Genomic DNA, 23,888 nt, shown 5'->3' on the forward strand with positions numbered 1-23,888 from the left:
TGATAAATAAAGATATTGAGGGAGCTCCAGCTGAATGCTTTACATACAACTTACATTGGAACCTTCACATAGACCATCCAAGATGAAGATACCCCAAGGGTAGAGTAAGCTCTGACTTCCTCTGGGGGGGAAAGCCTGCAGATATGTAGGCAAACTGAATAGCCCTTACCAGCCACAATAAAATTCTCCTAGAAGAAAGCCGCCGCTTTTTTCTTGGGACCTCTTGGAGGTATAAAAGAATTTCTCCAATAAGCAAAACTAAGTATTTGGTAATACTGGTAGCTGTGTCACAAAGTCTGGTCGAATGGATTCCCATGCAAGTCTGCTGGAACAGATGTTTGGAGAATTTGTTTATTACAGATATTTTTATAACGCTGATAATATAAACATATTGTACATCACATTATGCTATTCGTCTCCTAATCTTACTAGCTGCAGCTTGGCATTGTATGCTATTGCTGAGCCTGTGATCCATTAGGACCCTCAGATCTTTTTCCATCCTTTTGATTTCTCCCCCTAGCAAGTAATTTGCATTCGTATTTTTAGCCCCCAAGTGCATTGCTTTACATTTTTCAATATTAAACCTCATTTGCCATGAAGTTGCTCACCCACCTTTTATTTTATAGTTTTTTTTTTTTTGTTTTTTATGTAATGTTGCCGTTTGCAGTTGTGAAGTCATCACCCTGCTTAGCTTCGTATCATCGGCCAATACTGAGATTAAACTATTCCAACTTAAATATCATTTATGAACCAGTAAAACCAAATTGGTTCCAGGACAGAACCTTGGAGTGCCCCACTTACAACTCCAGACCATTCTGAAGATATGCTATTTATCACAACCCTCTGGATGTGCTTCTGTAACCAGTTTTCTATCCAGGTGCATACACTATTGTCAATGCCAACAGGTGTTTATGGGGAACTGTGTTGAATGCTTTGGAGAAATCAAGATATACCACGTCCACAGGCCTTCCTTTATCCAGATTACAGCTCACTTCCTCATAGAACCTTAAAAGGTTGGTCTGTCAAGAACAATCTTTCATAAAACCATTTTGGTTACTACTAATAATACTCTTCATCAGTAAATGTTTGCATATGGTTCCTTATCACCCCCTCCAATAGTTTACATACTATTGATGTTAGGCTATAGTTTTCAGGTATATAGCTTGGCCCTTTTTGAATATTGGCACCACTTACATTTTTGCCAATTAGCTGGTACCATTCCAGTCAATAAGCTGTCCCTAAAGATTAGGAATAAAGCTTTGGCTATAACATAGCTAAGTGCTTTAAAGACTCTTGGGTGTAATCCATCTCGTCATGGTGATGTATACAAGTTTTTCAAGTATTTTTTGAACACTGGCTTCTTTTAGCCACAAGGGTACATTCTGTGTTGTTTTACTAACAATCTTGTTTAATATACACCTCCTTTTCCTTTGTATAGTTTGAGGTGAAGGATATACAGTTAAGTTGGTAAAGAACTTAAAATTTTAATAATAAGGGATAAGATTAACTTATTTATTTATTGCGGTATTCTAGGGTTTAGTGTTACAATGTCAGTAAAGGTGGTGTCCCACATTAGGTTTTAGCGAACTATAGCCCAGAAGCCTACTTGCAGTATTGATGTTATATGCTGTTGGCAAGGCAAGCCATCATGGTCTATGTAATCCAGTTCTGTAGTGGACACACACACATATTCATCATTTACAAATAGGTACAGTTAATTGGAGCTGAATTTCAACATTGAGTATAGGTATCTGTAAAACTTGTTCTTGAGACTGACAAAGGAAATTGAAGGACAATATGCACATTTGCCAGAACATCTATTCTGGAGTGAAGTTCACCTTTTAGTGATCAGTGGAAGCTTAATGTTTTGCCAAGTCTTATACATTTTTCCTCATGCAGGCTTTACTTTATTTGTTATTAGTGTATCTTTAGATTTCTTGCAAGAACTGTAATTAACTTGTTGTGACTTTCTTGATGTTTTAGGATGATTGACAGTGGCATGAAATGCACTTTTTCTGCTCCTGGTCATAGCACAGCTCTCCTTCAGGGACTAAGTGCACTGCGTGATCAAGGTCAGCTACTTGATGTCATTCTTACTATAAACAATGATGTTTTCCAAGTCCACAAAGTGGTCTTAGCTGCTTGCAGCGACTATTTTAGGTAGGTGTGCTTTCCATTCCCTGTTTTATCCCTATATGTCAGTGTTGACAGTTTTACCATATAAAAGACACATAGTATATGTGGCGCTGGATAATTATTGCGCATATTCTGACATTGTGTAAAACATTTTCCCATTAATACAATATAAACGGTGTCCTTAAAGTCCTATTAAAGTCAATTTTAATCAGCACTAATGATGTAACTTACACGCAATTGCTCCTCTGAGCTTTCTTTTGAAATAGTTCCTTGGCCAAGCTGCCACATTTCTCACTATATTTGTGCCATCAGCATCTATGTTGGAACTATATTAGTATGTGCAATCATTCAGAGTGCCACATACACAAGAGGGACATGACCACAAAAGCCACACTTCTCCGCCTCTACAGAGGTGATTAACAGCAGCTCTGTGTCCCTCTTCTACTGCCTGTGTGTGCAGCACTCTGCATGGCAGCACATACAGTTGTAGTTCCAAGTTTGTACTTCCAAGCATGAGCATGCACATAGAGGAGATTCCTACTGGACTTCATAAGGTGTGCATGACAGCACGGTCAGGGGACAGTTTCAAAAAGAAATTCAGAGGGGGAAATGTTATAAAAAAAAAACGCAAATGCACGGAATGTATGTTATTAGTATCTGATTTATGAAAACATTTTCTTTAATATCACTTTAAAGCCAACCTGAGCTTTGTCCCTATAGGGCAAAAGGTTAGTTTACTATTCAGTGAGGGAAAAAAAGTATTTGAACCCCTGCTGATTTTGTACGTTTGCTCACTGACAAAGAAATAATCAGTCTATAATTTTAATGGTAGGTTTATTTTAACAGTGAGAGGCAGAACAACAACAAAAATATCCAAAAAAACGCATTTCAAAAAAGTTATAAATTGATTTTCATTTTAACCACTTGCCGACCAGCCGCCATCATTATACTGCGGCAGGTCGGCTTGTTCCCACAAATCGGCATAGGTGTACATCGGCTTTAAGAGCTACAGCAGGTGCGCACGCTCGCCCGCTGCACGGCGGGGGAGCCAATGCGCGTGGCCGGCAGCCGCAGTGTCCGCCAGCCACCCTCGGCCGCGCTACAGAAAGCCAGAGCGGGGATCTGTCAATGTAAACAAACAGACCCCCGTTCTGACAGGGAAGTAGAGAGAGAGATCTGCTTTTCCTAGCGATCAGGAACAGCGATCTCTCTCTCTCTCTCCTCCTTCAGTCAGTTCCCTCCCCCCACAGTTAGAAACACCTCCCAGGAAAAACATTTAACCCCTTGATCACCACCAGTGTCAACCCCTTCCCTGCCAGTGTCATTTATACAGTAATCAGTGCATTTTTATAGCACTGATCGCTATATAAATGTCACTGGTCCCAAAAAAGTGTCAAAAGTGTCCAATCTGTCCGCCGCAATGTCGCAGTCCCGCTAAAAATCACTGATCACTGCAATTACTAGTAAAAAAAAAAATAGAAATAATAAAAATGCCATAAATCTATCCCCTATTTTTTTTATGCTATATCTTTTGCGCAAACCAATCAATATATGCTTATTGCGATTTATTTTTATTTTTTTTCTTTTACCAAAAATATGTAGAATACATATTGGCCTAAACTGATGAAGAATTTTTTTTTTTTTTTTTTATAGCGCAAAAAATAAAAACTGCAGAGGTGATCAAATACCACCAAAAGAAAGCTCTATTTGTGGGGGGAAAAGAGGACGTCAATTTTGTTTGGGTACAACGTCGCTCGACCGCGCAATTGTCAGTTAAAGCGACGCAGTGCCGTATCTCCAAAAATGGCCTAGTCATTAAGGGGGAAAATCTTCCAGTCCTTAAGTGATGAGTGAAATAAGTATTTGACCCCTTCGCAAAACAGTACTTGGTGGCAAAACCCTTGTTGGCGATCAGAGGTCAGAAGTTTCTTGTAGTTGGCCATGAGGTTTGCACACATCTAAGGAGGGATTTTGTCCCACTCCTGTTTGCAGATCTTCTCCAAGTCATTAAGGTTTCAAGGCTGACATTTGGTAACTCAAACCTTCAGCTCCCTCCACATATTTTCTATGGGATTAAGGTCTGGGGACTGGCTAAGCCACTCCAGGACTTTAATGTGCTTCTTCTTGAGCCACTCTTTTTATTGCCTTGGCCGTGTGTTTTGGGTCATTGTAATGCTGGAATACCCATCCACGACCCATTTTTAATGCCCTGGCTGAGGGAAGGAGGGTCTCACCCAAGATTTGATGGTACATGGCCCCCTCCATTGTCCCTTCCCTAATGCCGTCACGTTGTCCTGTCCCCTTAGCAGAAAAACCCCCCAAAGCATAATGTTTCCACCTCCATGTTTGACGGTGGGGATGGTGTTCCTGGGGTCATAGGCGGCATTGCTCCTCCTCCAAACACAGAGAGTTAAGTTGATGCCAAAAAGCTCAAATTTGGTCTCATCTGACCACAACACTTTTTCACCCAGTTCTCCTCTGAATTATTCAGATGTTCATTGGCAAACTTCAGACAGGCCTGTACATGTGCTTTCTTGAGCAGGGGGGCCTTGCGGGCGCTGCAGGATTTCAGTCCTTCACGGCGTAGTGTGTTACCAATTGTTTTCTTGGGGACTATGGTCCCAGCTGCCTTGAGATTATTGACAAGATTCTCCCGTGTAGTTCTGGGCTGATTCTCACCATTCTCAAGATCATTGAAACTCCACGAGGTGAGATCTTGCATGGAGCCCCAGACCGAGGGAGGTTGACCGTTATTTTGTGTTTCTTCTATTTGCAAATAATCACACTGAATGTTGTCACCCTCTCACCAAGCTGCTTGGCGATGATCTTTTAGCCCATTCCAACCTCTTGTAAGTCTACAATCTTGTCCCTGATATCCTTGGACAGCTCTTTGGTCTTGGCCATGGTGGGGAGATTGGAATCTGATTGCTTCTGTGGACAGGCGTCTTTTATGCAGGTAACAAGCTGAGATTAGGAGCACTCCCTTTTAGAGAGTGCTCCTAATCTCAGCTCATTACCTGTATAGAAGACACCTGGGAGCCAGAAATCTTGCTGATTGATAGGGGATCAAATACTTATTTCACTCATTAAAATGCAAATCAATTTATAACTTTTTTGAAATGCGTTTTTCTGGATTGTTATATGGACCAGAGATACAGGGATTATTACGGTGCCAAAGGAAAACCAAAGTACATAGAATAAGAATGTATAATATTTTATTAACAAAGTTAAAAAGATTTGTACAATGTTACATATCCAAGGTGTGCATCAAACTACAAAAAATTAAAACCAATTAGTAGCAGTGTTTACAAGACCTAGCCTGGGAGCGTAGTGGCCAATCTTGTAAGCAGGTAATCAGAGGTCCTACATGTTTCGCCTGAAATGGCTTCCTCAGGGACAGTTGGTTGTACCTGTATCGCTACTGTAAATGCTATAATGAAAAATTCACAATCAAACAAAAATAATAATATGCAATAAGCTTAGCATAAGTGAAAAATATATATATTTTGTGAGTTGTCAGACATGATCGTGCATCAGACCACCTAGGGCATGACCATAGAGCACCTACTGCCCTCCACCCACCCAGACAGCCCCCCCAGGACCAGCGGGCAACCCAGAGTGCCTAAAGATGGAGAAATGACTACCTGCAGGTCACCGGAGGCAGATGTGGACTGCCGAAGCAGCTCCAGGTTATCAGGCACAATATGCGGCTGCAGGGGGTAAATAAGAGAACCTAGTAAAAAAAGGGGGAGGGACAGTGTATATATATTTTGAGGTAAATAAAAGAGCTTAAATGGATTCCAGAAATTATCTGGGTCCACAAGCCAAAGAGCATGGGGTCGGACTAACATAGTCTCAAAAAGTATACTTACGATATATGTATAATGCTCAGAAAGACAAGAAAAGGCAGGACACCCAATAAGCTAGGATAATATCGTCAAAGATACCAGTTAGATGGTAGCAGGAAATGGACGGAAACATCTAAAGATAATTGGTAAAATATTGTTGTAAGGGTGAAGTATGTAACCCATATAAACAATATTGTGTAGGTACTAAAAATAGACAGCAAAGTGTCATGTATAGAAACTGGTAAATGTTATAAGAGAATCAGGATGGGTAATGCACTTACCCAAAGAAAAGATCTCAAGATAGTATTAGAGTATGCTGAGTTAATAACTTATCGTAGATGTACAAACTTTGTGCAGCTCAGGATGCATCCCACTGCAAGGAGGACAAAGGGAGAAGGCACTTATAAGTTATGCCGCCTTTGGAGTCTGCATTGAGCCCCTCTAAATACATCGGGACCTCCTCTTCCCCCCTCCCCCCCGCATCGCTCCCCTGCTCCGACATGGCTTCCCTTGGATGGCCTTGTGTGACCATTCCCGCTGGGTCCCTGTGGGCAGGGAGATTGTACTCCTGTGCTGCCTATCTGGGCTCTCAGTGCTACTGAGCATGGACACCCAAGGGCAATGCTGACAAAGCATTTGCCCGCCCCTTGCCACAGCCATCCAGGTGATCTTTTGATCAGTCCATCCCTCCTGGTAGACTGTGATGCCATTGGTCCATCGGCTTCACAGCCTATTGCTTCACCCGCTGCGTGCTGACACACGCAGCGTCCGATATCCCCGCAAAGTCTCCTGGACCTTGTAGGCCCGGGAGCTTTGTTGCTGGGCGCATGCGCAGTGGCACTTTCCGTCCGCTCACACGTGCAGCGACGTCAGACGCTGCACGCGTGTGTGGGGTATAAGATCTCCGGCGTCCCCGGCCATAACACCACCGGGGACTACAGGACACCCATGTTATTGTTACTACCAGTCTTGGTAAGCTCACGAGCCTCCTACTACCTATCTACCCTATCCTTTTTACACTATCAGTAACTTATAAGTGCCTTCTCCCTTTGTCCTCCTTGCAGTGGGATGCATCCTGAGCTGTACAAAGTTTGTACATCTACGATAAGTTATTAACTCAGCATACTCTAATACTATCTTGAGATCTTTTCTTTGGGTAAGTGCATTACCCATCCTGATTCTCTTATAACATTTACCAGTTTCTATACATGACACTTTGCTGTCTATTTTTAGTACCTACACAATATTGTTTATATGGGTTACATACTTCACCCTTACAACAATATTTTACCAATTATCTTTAGATGTTTCCGTCCATTTCCTGCTACCATCCAACTGGTATCTTTGACGATATTATCCTAGCTTATTGGGTGTCCTGCCTTTTCTTGTCTTTCTGAGCATTATACATATATCGTAAGTATACTTTTTGAGACTATGTTAGTCCGACCCCATGCTCTTTGGCTTGTGGACCCAGATAATTTCTGGAATCCATTTAAGCTCTTTTATCTACCTCAAAATATATATACACTGTCCCTCCCCCTTTTTTTACTAGGTCCTCTTACTTACCCCCTGCAGCCGCATATTGTGCCTGATACCCTGGAGCTGCTTCGGGAGTCGTACACATCTGCCTCCGGTGACCTGCAGGTAGTCATTTCTCCATCTTTAGGCACTCTGGGTTGCCCGCTGGTCCTGGGGGGGCTGTCTGGGTGGGTGGAGGGCAGTAGGTGCTCTATGGTCATGCCCTAGGTGGTCTGATGCACGATCACGTCTGACAACTCACAAAATGTATATATTTTTCACTTATGTTAAGCTTATTGCATATTATTATTTTTGTTTGATTGTGAATTTTTCATTATAGAATTTACAGTAGCGATACAGGTACAACCAACTGTCCCTGAGGAAGCCATTTCAGGCGAAACATGTAGGACCTCTGATTACCTGCTTACAAGATTGGCCACTACGCTCCCAGGCTAGGTCTTGTAAACACTGCTACTAATTGGTTTTGATTTTTTGTAGTTTGATGCACACCTTGGATATGTAACATTGTACAAATCTTTTTAACTTTGTTAATAAAACATTTTACATTCTTATTCTATGTACTTTGGTTTTCCTTTGGCACCGTAATAATCCCTGTATCTCTGGTCCATATAACAATTCTAAAATTATTGGGATGAGGTGCCGTATTGTACCGAGGACCATCCAGTCACTTCAACCTCCGCGTTTTTCTGGATATTTTTGTTGTTATTCTGTCTCTCTCTGTTAAAATAAACCTACCATTAAAATTATAGACTGATCATTTTTTTGTCAGTGGGCAAACGTACAAACTCAGCAGGGGGTAAAATACTTTTTTCCCTCACTGTATACCCTTCCCTGGAGCATATACTTATCTTCACTTCTTAACCCCGCTTCTCTGTTTACTGCAGGGAAGGAAGAAAATACCAGGTACTTCTGGGTATGCAGGAACATAAGTCTCACTTCATGTGACCGCTCTGAGCCAAGCACCAGCTCTGCCACACGGGGAGAGTTCATAGTGCTGTGTAAGAAGCAGAGGGATGATTAAAGTGAACCTGTGGCTTTTCCATGCATGGGCAAGGAAGAAAAGTACAGACTTTCTTTGGAGTTTGTTGTGTTTACAGAGATATAGTTTAGGGATTCAAGTGGCTTAGAAATAACTAAACTAGGGTACATTCTACACCAGAAAGACAAAGTAGGAAAGAGGGGAGATGGAGTTGCTATTTAACTCCGGAATAGCATAAAACTAACAAACTACTTGAAACCCTCTGGGTTTGCGTACAAACCAGACAGGAATCTTTGCTTACAATTGGTGTAGTATACACCAGGACAGTCTGAGGATTATAATAACCTATTGATTTATTGATTGACAATGAAAGGGGAGGTTATAATTATAGTAACGTCAACATGCCAGACATTACTGAAGTTTTCAAACTGCACTTACATTTGGCGCCAAAGATATAGGCACTGAAAGAAGTTTCCCTAAAACAGTTCTAAAAAGCCCAACCAGAGGAGATCATATTCTAGACCTGATATTGACAAATGCGGATCCGTTAATTGTCTTATGTTGAGATGAAATATAATTGATCATCAATGTCTTTAGTTTTGCTGAAATAGAGGAATTTTAAAAATAATGGATTTAAAAGGTTGGAGTAAAGCAGCAGCAGTCAATAAACAGTAGTTACTATTACCATCCTGGAGGCAGGCAATCAAGCAAATTAGTAAGCACAAAATGGAAAAGAAAACTGTTATGTTCACTACGGAGTAAATGAAAAAAATCAGTGTATAAAAGATACAAGGAAACAGTGCAGCTGATACATAAGTGTCCAAGAACAGGCCAAGCATGCAATCAGTGGAAAAAAGGAGGCAAAACCTTTTTAGTTATATCAATAAAAGGAAGAAGAGATACTAGAAGACATACTAGGGGATCACAAAAATGAAAACTAGGGTACAGTGTTGGCAAAGAAGGAAAAATGTGGGGGTGCCAATTTTATATGATTGCAAAATGAACAGTGTGACCTGGCATTGGGGAAGGGGAATAGAGTTGCGGGGTCGATCACTGGAGGGCTCTCCAGCAGGAGGAAAGTGTCCTGATTCCCCTAAATAGATGTTTAGTTAGAATTTTTTTTTGAATACTGTGTCCAGTTCTAAAGACCTCACTTGCAAAAAGGATATTAATAAGAGTCCAGAAATGGGCAACAAAAATGGTGGATGGTCTGAGGGATAAAACATATCAGGAGAGACTGCAGGTACCTTTTTAATATGTACAGTCTTGAGGAAAGGATGAATATGACCAAAACCTTTTAAAAACCATAATGGTGTGAATAAGGTTCAGGACAGAAATTTTATTATGAAGCTAAGATCAAGAACAACATGACCAACATGACGTGATGAGCAAAGTTCAAATTTTAATGAAAAATTATTTGTCATAAATGAACTTTCTTGGGACAAACCTACTGTATATATCTTTAAACCGATAAAATCGTTAAAGTAAAACCAAACTTTAAAAAAATGCCCTACTATGATAGTAATTTTCCTCTAGGGCTGCGGACCCAGAGTGTATGGACTGTAAATGCGCATCATACCCTATTAACCAACTAAAATGCACAAGCAGTGCATTGAAAGAAAAGATGAGGACCCAGGGGGGTGGCTCTGTGTCATCCTTTCTGCCCAAGGCCATGGTCTGTTTTTTTCGTATTGACGTTATTAAACTATTTTTCACGCACTGCTGAGCTAAAATACTTAATAATCTAGGGCAGGGGTAGGCAACCTTTTGGGAGCTGGAGATCTACCTGGACAACAAAGATCACAAGGGAGCAGTGCCCCTCCCCCGCCCCCTTTTTTTTTTTTAGAAAGAAATGAACTAGCAAGCCCCTAATAAAAGGTAAAGACAGCATTAAAAACCTAGAAAAATCTACTAAAACTGTCACTGTAAAAATATAAAACTTAGCTCACCTTAAACGTTAGCTTCTGTGAGAAACTCGGCATTCACTTTCATTCACAATTTTTTTCATGTCGGGGAAGCAATTGGTTACCCTCACTTCAAGCTGTCATTGATGTTAAAGGGGGCAGTACATGGTATTAACTACTAGCCGACCAGCGCACAACGATATGTGTCGGCACAATGGCAGGGCTGGGCAAATGGGCGTACAGGTACGTAAACTTTAAATCGCGGCATTGTGGGCGCGCACCCGCCATGTACTCCGTGACCGTGCCCGCGGGTCCTGTGAACTCGATGTCCGCTGGGGGCCCGTGATCGTGTCACGGAGCAGAAGAACTGGGAGATGCCTATGTAAACAAGGCATTTTCCCTGTTCTGCCTAGTGACACGACATGGATCTACTGCTGCCTGCCTCGGGAGCAGCGATCGCTGTCATGTCAGTGGTAGCCCATCCCCCCCCCCATAGTTAGAATCACTCCCTAGGACACACTTAACCCCTTGATCACCCCCTAGTGTTTAACCCCTTCCCTGCCAGTGTCATTTACACAGTAATCAATGCATTTTTATAGCACTGATCGCTGTATAAATGACAATGGTCCCAAAATAGTGTCAAAGGTGTCCGATGTGTCCGCCAAAATGTCGCAGTCATGATAAAAATCTCAGATCGCCGCCATTACTAATAAACAAAAGAATAATAATAATGAAAATGCCATAAATCTATCCCCTATTTTGTAGAAGCTATAACTTTTTACCAAAATATGTAGAAGAATACATATCGGCTTAAACTGAGAAAGAAATTAGTTTTTTTTATATATTTTTTGGGGGATATTTATTATAGCAAAAAGTAAAAAATATAGCTTTTTTTCAAAATTGTCACTTTTTTTTTTTTTGTTTATAGCGCAAAAAAAAAAAACGCAGAGGTGATTAAATACCACCAAAAGAAAGCTCTATTTGTGGGGGGAAAAAAAGGTTGTCAATTTTTGTTTGGGTGCTACGTCGCACGACCGTGCATTTGTCACTTAAAGCGACGCAGTGCCGTATCGCAAAAAGTGCTCTGGTCACGAAGAAGGTAAATCCTTCCGGGGCTGAACTGGTTAAGAACTGGGGTATGTAAACTTTTGATCAGGGTCATTTGGGTAGTTTCTGTTGTCATTATGATTTAAAAAGAGTAAACACAGTTGACTGATAATAAATGGCTTCAACCAAACACTAAACACGGGTGAAAGAAAAGTTGTTGTGTCATCATTCATATTCTCTGAAAAATTGGCAAGAAATCATAAATTCTGCCAGGGTATGTAAACTTATGAGCACAACTGTAAGCTGCCGTTGTGGCCTCTGCTTGATCTGCAGTTTCCATAATGCTGCACATGTGATCAGTTATGACACCAGTCATTTGATGGTTTGACAATTTGTTTGGGAACAAAAGCAGATGTGATAGTTATTCACAGGATGCCCTAACCACTTACAGACCGCCTGCCGTAGTTTTACGTCGGCTGTTTGAAGGAGGTATCCCCTTCTTGAGCGGGCGGTCCGCTACAAGATAAAAGTGGTCTCTGCGGCATATTCGCCAGAGGCGATCGTGTCCTGTCATTTTCTGGGTATGGAGACGAGTAAGGGGAAGATGGCCCCCACCCCTCTGCATACAATTGCTGGGTGGAAGCGACGTCAAAACGTCACTTCCGCCCACAGCTCTTAAAGGGCCATTTTTTTAAAAATAATTTTTTTAAATTACTTTTTTTTTTTTTTTTTCTTTATTGTCTTTTTGACCGCAGATCTCATATTTAAGAGGTCCTGTCATGCTTTTTTCTATACAAGGGATGTTTACATTCCTTGTAATAGGAATAAAAGTGACACTTTTTTTTTTTAAAACAGTGTAAAAATAACAGGTAAAATAAATAAGAAAAAAATTTAAACGTGCCCTGTCCCGACGAGCTCGCGTGCAGAAGCGAACGCATACATGAGTAGCGCCCGCATATGAAAACGGTTTTCAAACTATACATGTGAGGTATCGCCGCGATCGGTAGAGTGGGGGCAATAATTCTAGCCCTAGACCTCCTCCGTAACTTAAAACATGCAACCTGTAGAATTTTTTTTTTTTTTTTAATACTCTTTATTACAAATTTTCTACAAATGAATCCACATAATTTTAACATTTTGTATCCTTATACAATTCTTCATATATTTCCATTTACATTCTCTCCTGTCAGTCACTCCATTCTCTCTCCTCCACTCTCTCCATGGTCACTTATACTTCATTTTCAGGTATTCCTACATCCAATGTAAAACATGATCTATTCCGCTTTGCCCATATATTCTCAAATCTCTGCAGATTACCCCTTTGTTCATACATTATTCTTTCATATGGTAAAACCTGATTTACTGCTCTCACCCACTGGATCACTGGATCACTCTGTAACTTAAAATATGCAACCTGTAGAATTTTTTTAATGTCGCCTATGGAGATTTAAAAAAAAAAAAAAGGGTAAAAATTTGTCGCCATTCCACGAGTGGGCGCAAATTTGAAGCGTGACATGTTGGGTATCAATTTACTCGGCCTAACATTCTTTTTCACAATAGAAATAAAAATTGGGCTAACTTTACTATTGTCTTATTTTTTAATTCAAAAATGTGTATTTTTTCCAAAAAAAGTGCGCTTGCAAATACGGTATTGCAACGACCGCCATTTTATTCTCTAGGGTGTTAGAAAAAAATGTACAATGTTTGGGGGGTCTAAGTAATTTTCTAGAAAAAAAAAACTGTTTTTAACTTGTAAACAACAAATCTCAGAAAGAGGTTCGGTCCTTAAGTGGTTAAAGGATAAGTTCACTTTTCATAACATGTTACATGTTAATAAATTAGCAGCCCCTACACCCCCCCCCCCAAGACCCCGTTGTGACAGTGGGCAGGGGATCTTCTCCCTGCACCTGCTGTCACAATTTAAAATGAGTGCCGTTGTTTAAAACCTGTGTAAATTTTAAGCAATTGGCTGTCCTAGATTACAGACACACACAGGTCGCAAATGCACAGGAAAACTGTTGCATAGACTTTGCAAAAAGAGAGATTGGGTAACAAACATGAAGTGTAACTAAAGGCAAAACTTTTGGATAGAGGTGGAGAGGGATTTTTATTATTATTATTATTATTATTATTATTATTATTATTATACAGGATTTATATAGCGCCAACAGTTTAGGCAGCGCTTTACAATATAAAAGGGAGACAATACAGTTATTATACAATAAAATACAAGAGGATTAAGAGAGCCCTGCTCAGAAGAGCTTACAATCTATTAGGGTGGGGCAGGTGGTACAAAAGGTTGTAACTGTGAGGAATGAGTATTAGAACACTTGTCAGTTTTTATTTCTGTTTTTGCCTCTTTGCCTTTCTGTTTTGTCCTGTTTACCATGTTAACTGAAACTGAAAGTAAAAGAAAATCCCAAAGTTTGGGTTGTCCCCAGAACAAAACAGTGGGGATATTTTCCAGTGAGGACACTAGTTCTGGTGATCCTGGTGACAACAATTTATGGTGACAGGAATTTATGACTCAAGCTGTAATTTGTAGAAAATCTGTCACACAATCTATCTCACTTCTCCTGTTAAGTGTTGCCTTGTTGTGCAACATAATTGATGAATGAGTGCCAAACTGATTTTTGTCTGTCACAAATTTGCTTGATAAATGTCCCACAGTCTGTATTATCTACATTGATAAATCTGTCACACGCCTGAGCAAATCTGTCACAGTGATCTGCCCAGAATTTATGACACAGTGGTCCCAAAAACACAGAAAAACCGTCAGTGAGAGGTCGGCTGACATACGGCTAAGCATGTCTCCAATTTGTTTGATGAATGTCCTCAGTTATCTTTATTTTTATTAAGCCCAGGATTTGTAATGATAAAAAATGACTATAATTTAGATAAGAACTAATCTCCGAAAATTATTGTTAACGTTTACATGGTCATTACTTTTACTCGAAAACCAGAAAGTTAAAACTATGGGGGAGATTTACTAAAACTGGTTCACACAGAACCTGGTGTAGCTGTGCCTGGTAGCCAATCAGCTTCTTACTTCAGCTTGTTCAATTAAGCTTTGACAATAAAACCTGGATTGGTTACTATGCACAGCTTCACCTGATTCTGTGTGCACCAGCTTTAGTAAATCTCCCCCTATGTGTATGTGTTAAAAATATATTTCCGATTTTGTCTTTCTTTTTGCCCGAGAAACCTTCCAGATTGACTTGGCCTGATTTATAAAAGATCAAAGCCATTCTGTACAAGAAGATTTTATTGCATACACAAATTTTTATATCTTTTCTAAAATAGTTATTATAAAATTTATTTTCAGTTTTTCCTCTTAATGGGCTTTCTGTATGTATTCTAGAGCTGCACGATCCTGGATAAAATGAGAATCACAATTTTTTTTTTTTTTTTGCTTGGATAAAGATCACGATTCTCTTACAATTCTTGCGGCATAAAACACCAACTTTCACATTATACAAAAAAATTGGGTTAACTTTACTGTTTCGTTTTTTTAAATTCATTGAAGTGTATTTTTTCCCAAAAAATTGCGTTCGAAAGACCACTGTGCAAATACAGTGTGAAATAAAATATTGCAACGACTGCCATTTTATTCTCTTTTATTTCTCTTCCAAGTAATTTTCTAGCAAAAAATACTGATTTTAACTTGTAAGCAACAAGTTTTAGAAAAAGTTTTAGTCTTTAAGTGGTTGAACTGACCTCATTTACAGACAGAAGTTTATCCCTTTGATCTAAAAGAACCAAATGATACATTGTATCTATTTTCTTTATCTCTCAGTGCTGACCAATGTTGAGAAACATTTGTCAGCTTTTTATTTATTTTTTCTGAGAGCTCTGAACTGAGAACGGCTCAGCAATGTTTACATAGAATCGTGGAAATGCTGCATTAAGATCGTGAGGGGGGTTGAATTGTGATGGCAATTTTGTAACGATTAATCGTGCAGCTCTAATGTATCCCACTCTGGAAATAATATAAAGTTTGAGGGCAAAGTGTATCTGAATGTAGCTAAATATCTTACCCTTGTAAACCCTCAGATTGGGAGGGCCAGCATTAGATGCCAGTCAGGCTTCCAGTGCTACTCTCAGACATGCTCATAGAGGGGGGCAGAACAGATTGAGTACAGTTGATGACTCATTAGTGTGAGTTGCTCCATCACTGTCCAGTCAGCAAGCTAGGGTTTATTATACTTTATTATTCAGTAGAGGTCAGAAACCTGGTGCTGTCTCTGGGGTGCCTTTATCACAAAAGTAGCTGTATAGAATTACAAGTCCTCTTTCATGTAATAGAATTCACATAAATGGATCTGAACTGTGTAGCTGGCTGCCTGAAGTTCAATTTGTTTTATTTTTTTATATAAAAAATTTGAATTATTTTGTAATATATGTTGAAATACAGTGTCCGCAGTAGCCAGTACTAGTGAAAAGTCAATTTAAATCTAAGTTCCAAACCCAACTTTAGAATGTGTAATTAAAATGCACATTGTGTGTCACCACCTCTTTAGACAGCAGCTCATTGTATAAAATTGACCACTAGAAATAGGAAGGTCAAATGGCTCTTTCTGTTGTATCCTTAACTCTTTTGCTGCCAGAGTTGTTTTTACATTTTTACAACATGTTTAAAAAAAAAAAACTATTTAGGACTCCAAACCCCTAAATTAGACCCCTGATGTCTCACCTGCCCTCTAATAAAGCTAATGGAGCATAGATCGCGCTCAGCCGCCGAATCACTTCCATCTGACAGCCAACAGTTGTCGGCTTGTCAGATTCACACACTTTCCCAGCTGGTAATGTAAATATTCTCTATAGGGGAATCATGACTCGTATGCCAACAACTAATTTTTCTGGTTCTTAGGTTTGCCACTGGAGCTCATTTACATATTACGGACTTGGGAAAATCTCAGCAGATTTTTACTACAATGAATTTGCACATATTAACAATGTGTATTGCATTTTGGCTAATGCTGGAGTTTTTCTTTAACACTATCTTGAACTTACCTCTGCATCTTGACCTATTCATGGCAAAGTAAAAGTTGCACATAAAGTGGAACTTTAGGTAAAAAAAAGTGGGGAACAGACAGGATTTTTATTAGAGAAGAGACATACTATGTCTCTTCTGCATTAAAGTCTCTTACTTGCCTGTCTGCCCCTGTGCAGTTCAGTGCACAATTTTGGCGCCCACACATGCATAGGAGTGACATCACCTCCTGCTGGACAATAGAAATAGGTGGAGATCGGTACCAGGAAGCTGCATGGCCGAAGATGTCAGTGGGTGATGAGGAAATCTGGGACACCACAGTGCTGAAGTGAAGGCAAGTATAGTTTTGCTTTAATAAAAAACCCACCTGCAGCCTATACTTACCTTTCATTTGTTCCCCCACTCCCTGTTTGCCACTTGGGTAAAGAAAAACGTCACAATACTTTTGAGTATGTACATGTCTCCCATTCCATCCAAGATGCAGTGTTAGGCATCTGGGTGGCCAACTGCCATGACCAAGCACTAACAGAAGAAGGAAGTGTCCATGGCCCTTTGTAAACTGTGAGTTAATAGGGAGTAAAGGAAAGCAATATGAGCAGTGTGGGAACTACTAAGTGAAGCTGTTACTTTGCCCTGGATCGCTAAAGTGTAGGTTTACTTAAGTTGACCAAGTTTAAAATGTTGTAATGGAATTTGAATAAAATTTTTTATATGTATGTATAAAATTAATCTTATATATTTTTCAATTTGAAGGGCAATGTTTACAGGAGGAATGAGAGAAGCCAGTCAAGATGTAATTGAAATAAAAGGTGTATCTTCTAGAGGTTTACGACATATCATTGACTTTGCTTATACTGCAGAGGTTACACTCGACCTTGACTGTATTCATGATGTCTTGGGAGCTGCAGTGTTTCTTCAGATGGTACCTGTTATAGAACTTTGTGAAGAGTTCCTGAAATCTGAAATGAGTGTGGAAACCTGCCTGAATATTGGACAGATGGCTACTACTTTCAGTTTGGCATCTTTAAAAGAGTCCGTGGATTCTTTCACTTTCCAGCATTTTCTTCAAATTTCTGAAGAAGAAGATTTTCTCCATTTGCCTTTAGAAAGACTTGTTTTTTTCCTTCAAAGTAACAAGCTGAAAAACTGCAGGGAAATAGATTTATTTCATGCTGCTATCCGTTGGCTGCAGTTTGATTATTCTCGCCGGGCTCTTGCTAGTCAAGTCCTTTGTCACATTCGATTTCCACTTATGCAGTCTTCTGAGTTGGTGGATAGCGTCCAGATTGTGGATATTATGGTAGAGGATGTCCTGTGCCGCCAATATCTTCTCGAGGCTTTCAACTACCAAATCCTCCCATTCCGACAACATGAGATGCAATCTTGTAGGACAGCTATTAGATCAGATGTATTCTCACTTATAACATTTGGTGGAACTCCTTATACAGATAATGACCGAACCGTGAGCAGCAAAGTGTATTATCTGCCAGATGTAAGTGCTCGTCAATTTAGGGAACTTAATGAAATGGAGATCGGTTGCAGTCATGCTTGTGTTGCAGTCCTGGATAATTTTGTATATGTAGTAGGTGGGCAACATTTGCAATACCGCAGTGGTGAAGGAGCTGTAGATGCTTGCTTCCGCTATGATCCCCATTTGAATCAATGGCTACGAATACAACCTTTGCAGGAGAGCAGAATTCAGTTTCAACTAAATGTCTTGTATGGTGTGCTATATGCAGTCGGAGGAAGAAATCGATCAGGCAGTTTGTCCTCCGTGGAAAGATATTGTCCAAAGAAGAATGAATGGACCTATGTCTGCTCACTAAAACGAAGAGCATGGGGTCATGCTGGTGCTACGCTTGGGGGCAGGCTGTATATTTCAGGAGGCTATGGTGTGTCTGTGGAAGACAAAAAGGCCTTACATTGCTATGATCCTTCCTTAGACCAATGGGAATTTAAGACTCCTATGAATGAACCAAGAGTTCTTCATGCAATGGTTGGGACAAATCACAGAATGTATGTATTTGGTGGAAGACTGGATCACGTTGACCGATGTTTTGACATTTTAGGTGTGGAGTATTATGTTCCAGAGAATGACACATGGACAACTGTGACACCAATGAGAACCGGACAGTCTGAAGCTGGCTGCTCTGTATTGGACAAGAAGATTTATATTGTAGGGGGCTACAACTGGCATTTGAACAATGTAACTAGTATTGTACAGGTATACAATACAGAAACTAACAAATGGGAAAGGGACTTGCACTTCCCAGAGTCTTTTGCTGGAATAGCATGTGCATCTGTTATATTACCACAAGCCTGGACACAACCTGAAAAATCTTAACTTATTTTTAATTTTTTTTTTAGGTTTTCTAGATTTTGGTCATAAGGTTGCAAATGTTATACAACCTTCTTCGGTGCCACATTGCATATGACTCAAAGTTTATTTAGCCCACTACCTATGTTTTAGTCAAACATGTCACCTACTAACAATTTCTACACAGCCCATCTCCTTCAACATTTTATACATATTTCTCAGCTTAAAAAGCCTAAATTGTACCACTGTTCCAAGTAGAATGGAAAAGGAGAACGTCCGCTTCCGGTTGCCTAAGGCGACCGGAATGGAAGTGGGAGCAGGTACCTGTCAAAATCGGGTACCTTCGCCCCCCCACCTCCCCTGTGGATGGGGAAATCCCTCCTGTGGAGCTATTGTATTCTGACAGCAGGGAGGCTTCTCCACTGTCAGAATACATTCATCGGCACTGCCTACTTATAGCTGGTGTCCCTGATCAAGCAAAATGTTTCCAACAGGCTGGTTGTACAGAAGTTGAAGCTTCCCTCTATAGACCTTATTTGCCTAAAAACCTTCTCACTTCTTCTGTTGTATTGAAAAATTATTATGGCAAGTTCTAGGTGTTCTTATAAAAAGGTGCTAATTTTTAGGTCAGGGCTGCATTTCCATCATATTTAGATATCCCTGCGATATCCTGACTAGTAATTTTAGTTAGAGAAATAGTAAATTCTGATGGCAGTTTTAGCATAGCATATAGCAGTTTAATTGTGACACATGCAAACTGCAGTTTCCCTACATATACACATTGTATAGAGAATATGGATCAAATAGGTGCACTTCACAGGACTTAGCAATAAAGATAACATTCAAAACATTCAGGTTGACACTTCTGGCAGTGGGGCGCAGCTTGTCCTTCTCAAGACGTCTTTAAGAAAGGCAGGCTGCACCCAGCAAACGCATCAACCTGAATAAACTACAGCACAAGCGTTTTCCCTGCACCAGGTTGTATCCAAGACCAGGTATAAACTGAATGTTGCTCTCCAGAGTTGAAAAGCCCCAGGTGCTGGCTAATGCTAATCCATGTTGTGAGGGAAGAAAAAAGTCCGGACAGCCACACACCAGGAGAATATAATCCAACGAAATTTCTTTATTGTAAAATCAGGAACAAATCATGTACAAAGCACCATGGATAGAATGTACAGATAATCATCTAACGCGTTTCACGCTCTGCGGAGCGCTTACTCATTTTTATTATTGTTAGCTATGAGTAAGCTCTCCGCAGAGCCTGAATAAACTACACTTTAGAATGTTATCTCTGTTGCAAAGGCCCAGGTGCAATAGTGCACCTATTTACAGAGTATTTATGTGAGTACTTTAATTGAACTGTACCCAGGCTGTCATCTTTGTTAGTGTGCAGGGCCACTTTTTTACTCTGACGTTTTATAGAGAGTAATAAGAAAAGACACTCACTTGACAAGATGCAGTTTGTCACAGTTGGGACTGATTTCTGCCATTTTATTGAAAAGTATAAACCTGTGCCAGTAGTACAGATAGAAATGTTGGTGTCTGGTACATTTAGGGATCAACTGTTGCATAAACTAACACTTCTCTGCATATTCTTTAATTATGTATTGCACAGGGAATAGAAAAGTGGACAAGCTCTTCCTGCAAGCTTTCTGAATGTGTCCTCATTATTTGCACAAAGTATTTTCTGAAATTTCTCTATTACTATTTTCAATCACACTTTTGTTTACATATGCTGTGAAGTTATAAGCAATATTGAAGAAACATTAGTAAATATAAGACTGCTTTCACACTGAGGTGCTTTACAGGCGCTACAGTGCTAAAAAATAGCTCCTGTGTCTCCAGTGTGAAACCCTGAGTGCTTTCACACTGGAGCGGTGCGCTTGCAGGACGGTAAAAAAAAGTCCTGCAAGCAACATCTTTGCAGCGCTGTAGGAGCGGTGTATACACCGCTCCCACAGCGCTCCTGCCCATTGAATTCTATGGGGCAGCGCCGCTGCAGCGGCACTTTGCGGGCAGTTTTAACCCTTTTTTGGCCGCTAGCGGGGGTTGGGTGGACTCCCTACGATTACCGCGTTTGCCTTATTGTTTTGAGCTTATTCTGATCTTCACAAATGTGAGTGTTCCTGTTTTATTTTTCAATAAATTCATGTTTTAAACAATATTATGCCATGTGATCTTTATTTCTCCCATGGCATATAATTTTATCTGGTTGGCCTGTTGATGAGTCTGGACGCTTGAGGTTACGACGGGATCTCTACCTTTTCTCCCCTCTCCCCTCCCCCATTGGAAGTTGAGGGCATCTGAGGATCCATCCTGCCAGCCTTGGTGGCTAAACAAGCTTTCTGGGACTTGTAAGACGTATGTCTTTTCAAGTCACCTGGTTCCGGTAAGCCTCCTCCGATGCTTTGGTGGTGGTCCCGACACTCATTTAGAAGTTTCATTTACCTGGTGTTCCATCTACTCACTTGGCAAAGTTCTTCACCATTGTTTTCATTATTCAAATTTCAGAGACTTTTTTGGGTGGTGGATGTTGAATTCCATTTAGATCATAATCTTTAGCATTTTGGATTTTTTTGTTATAAAAAATAATTTCCTTCACTTTTATATCACTTTTATATTTCTTCACATTGTCTTTTCACTATATCAATTTATTTTGATAGTATGTGGCACTTTGCTTAATCTGTATTGTATTTAGTTATTTACATGCAAATTTGAATTCGATGAATTGTTTTTCGTGGGCCCCCCAGTAATGGTTTGGGCCTAGTTTTTTTTCCGTTATATTTACACTTATAGCGCTACACTGTATATGGTTCCCAGTTTTATTTCCCTTTGTCTAAGAGGAGCGTCAGCTGCTTACTGTGTAACCCCCCTTTTTTTCACACGACTATTGGCGCAGCGCTGTACTCATAAGCTAGCGGGCAAATAGTGCCGATAAAACGACAGTAAAGCGCGGCTAAAAAAATAGTGACGCTTTACCGATGCCTCAGTGTGAAAGCACCCTAAGTATTTCTGTAAGTTGACTTTTGCAGTTGCCTACCTCTTGACTTTCATTCCATCTCAAACTGGTGGCCCTCCAGCTGTTGCGAAACTCCGAGTCCCATGAGGCGTTGCAAGGCTGACAGTTACAAGCATGACTCTAACAGGCAGAGGCATGATGAGACTTGTAGTTTTGCAACAGCTGGAGGGCGGCCAGTTTGAGACCCCTGTTGTATTCTTATTTATAGCTCATCACTACACAAGATAAGCTGCTGTGGCAGTTGTGAATTGATTGCTACTAAACACTTACTGTTAAAGTGAAACTAAACCCACTGGTTTAACTGTTTCCCAAAAGAAAGCTAAAGTTGGTTAATAACTCCTGTTAAATCCTTAAACATACCAGTTTTATTTTCTGCAATTATTTCCTTTACATTCTTCCGTCTAGCACATTGGCTGTGTATGCTGCATTCAAGGCATGTCTCTGTTGATAACTGACACAGTTGCCATTTTGTGTATGTCGGCTCTCAATCCATCGTTCAAAATGGCTGGTGTCATAGCAAGTTACATGTGCAGCACAATGGCAGCGGCAGATCTAAATAGATGCAAAGATTGCACTGCCTTCAGTTTCAAAAAGATAGTATGGTTTAGCTCCACTTTTTTGCTGCTGTAACCATTTTCCTGTCCACAAACGTCCATCTGAATCTTCATAGTCCAAACTGTGCTTTACCAAGAATTACTTAGCGTGTGTACAAAACAAATTTTACAAAAAAAAAAATTGAAACCCATGATTGGAGAGGAAGCATACTGTTACTGTTTTCTCCGTGCCACTTTGCAGATTGAGAGGAAGATAGTGGTGAAGTGAGTACAAGCAGTCAATAACTGTTGGAAAACATTAAAGACAATGGACTATCTCTCTTTAAAAAATGTGGTTTTGAAGGTTCTCCTTGGATACAGTATGCCCATCCCTCGATGCCAATAGCAGGCTACTCTTCCCTGTAGGGACAAAGTGATGGGGGTTTCATTTGGGCATCCTTGATGTCCCTTCCCTTCTCTTCCACCCCTCCCCTCCCTGCCTCCCATCCTACTCCCTGTCCTTGGTATCTACTGTCCTATAGTTCCCCACCCTTTCCTTTCCCTTCTCTATCCCTCACCCAGTATTGTGGTTTTCTCTTCTAATAGTCCTCTCTACTTCCCTACTGGCGGACCCTTTTTTATTTTCTCTCATTCTTTGAAGTAAATCGCCCCTCCCAATTAGGTCAAATATTACTCTCTAACCAGTATTTCAGCAGCCATCCATACCCTCTTCCAGGCTTTTATAGGCCATTTCCACATCTCTTACTCAGTTTTGTGTCCACCTGCATACGCCATATAATTTTGTCTGTGTTTTGAACAACTTTTAATAAAAATTGAACAAAATAAAAAAGGACTCTACTTTTGTGCATGTTCGCACTGCAGTTAACTGGCAATGGGGGTTATTTACTAAAGGCAAATCCACTTTGCACTACAAGTGCACTTGTAAGTGCAGTCACTGTAGATCTGAGGGGGACATGCAAGGAAAATAAAAAACAGCATTTTTTGCTTGCACATGATTGGATGATAAAATCAGCAGAGCTTCTCCTCATTTGAGAGCTTCCCCACATATCTACAACAACTGCACTTTCAAGTGCACTTGTAGTGCAAAGTGGATTTGCCTGTAGTAAATAAACCCCAACGTTTTTTATGTTTCTTCACTCAGCTGAAGAATTTCCTAGCTGTCTTATGCATTATTGACTCCTAATATTTAATTAATATTAAACAATTAATTGTGATAGTGTTCCAGGCTTTCTTGTGAATAGCTGTTTCATGTGACTGAAAATAGAGACAGACAATTAGCAGCAAAGACTGCTGTTTTAAAATGGTAAAGGAGGTATGTTTTGTCAGTTGCTTTATGAAACAAGAAGTTAGTTAGATAGAGAGCACCCTGAACCCTTTTGTTTAGTAAAGCTGAAATGCATCCCCGCCAAAAATCCCTACAGATTTTGTGACATCACTTACCTGTAATGAAGCATGCCCCACATTGTTCAGGCAGCTGCATTGTAGAGAAAACTTCACTGCTGAGATGCCTCCTCCTCTTCCTGTCTCTGAACTTCCATCACTGCAATGTTTA

The 23,888-nt window shown here is 40.2% G+C and overlaps 1 protein-coding gene across 2 annotated transcripts in view; it reads left to right on the plus strand.

The window, feature by feature from the left end:
- The window catches only part of KLHL26 (kelch like family member 26), a 46,512-nt gene extending 24,980 nt beyond the window's left edge, over nucleotides 1-21,532 (plus strand). The window contains exons 2-3 of one of the 2 annotated variants that reach the window (XM_073596063.1): nucleotides 1,984-2,160; nucleotides 17,200-21,532. In XM_073596063.1, coding sequence (XP_073452164.1) covers nucleotides 1,984-2,160; nucleotides 17,200-18,790 — 1,768 coding nt within the window. In that variant the 3' untranslated portion in view covers nucleotides 18,791-21,532. The remainder of the gene's footprint in view (nucleotides 1-1,983; nucleotides 2,161-17,199) is intronic. The other variant, XM_073596072.1, reaches the window with a different exon arrangement.
- Nucleotides 21,533-23,888: the final 2,356 nt, after the last annotated feature.

This window comes from Aquarana catesbeiana, linkage group LG01 (assembly GCF_042186555.1).
Source record: "Aquarana catesbeiana isolate 2022-GZ linkage group LG01, ASM4218655v1, whole genome shotgun sequence".
Classification (NCBI taxonomy): Eukaryota; Metazoa; Chordata; class Amphibia; order Anura; family Ranidae; genus Aquarana; species Aquarana catesbeiana.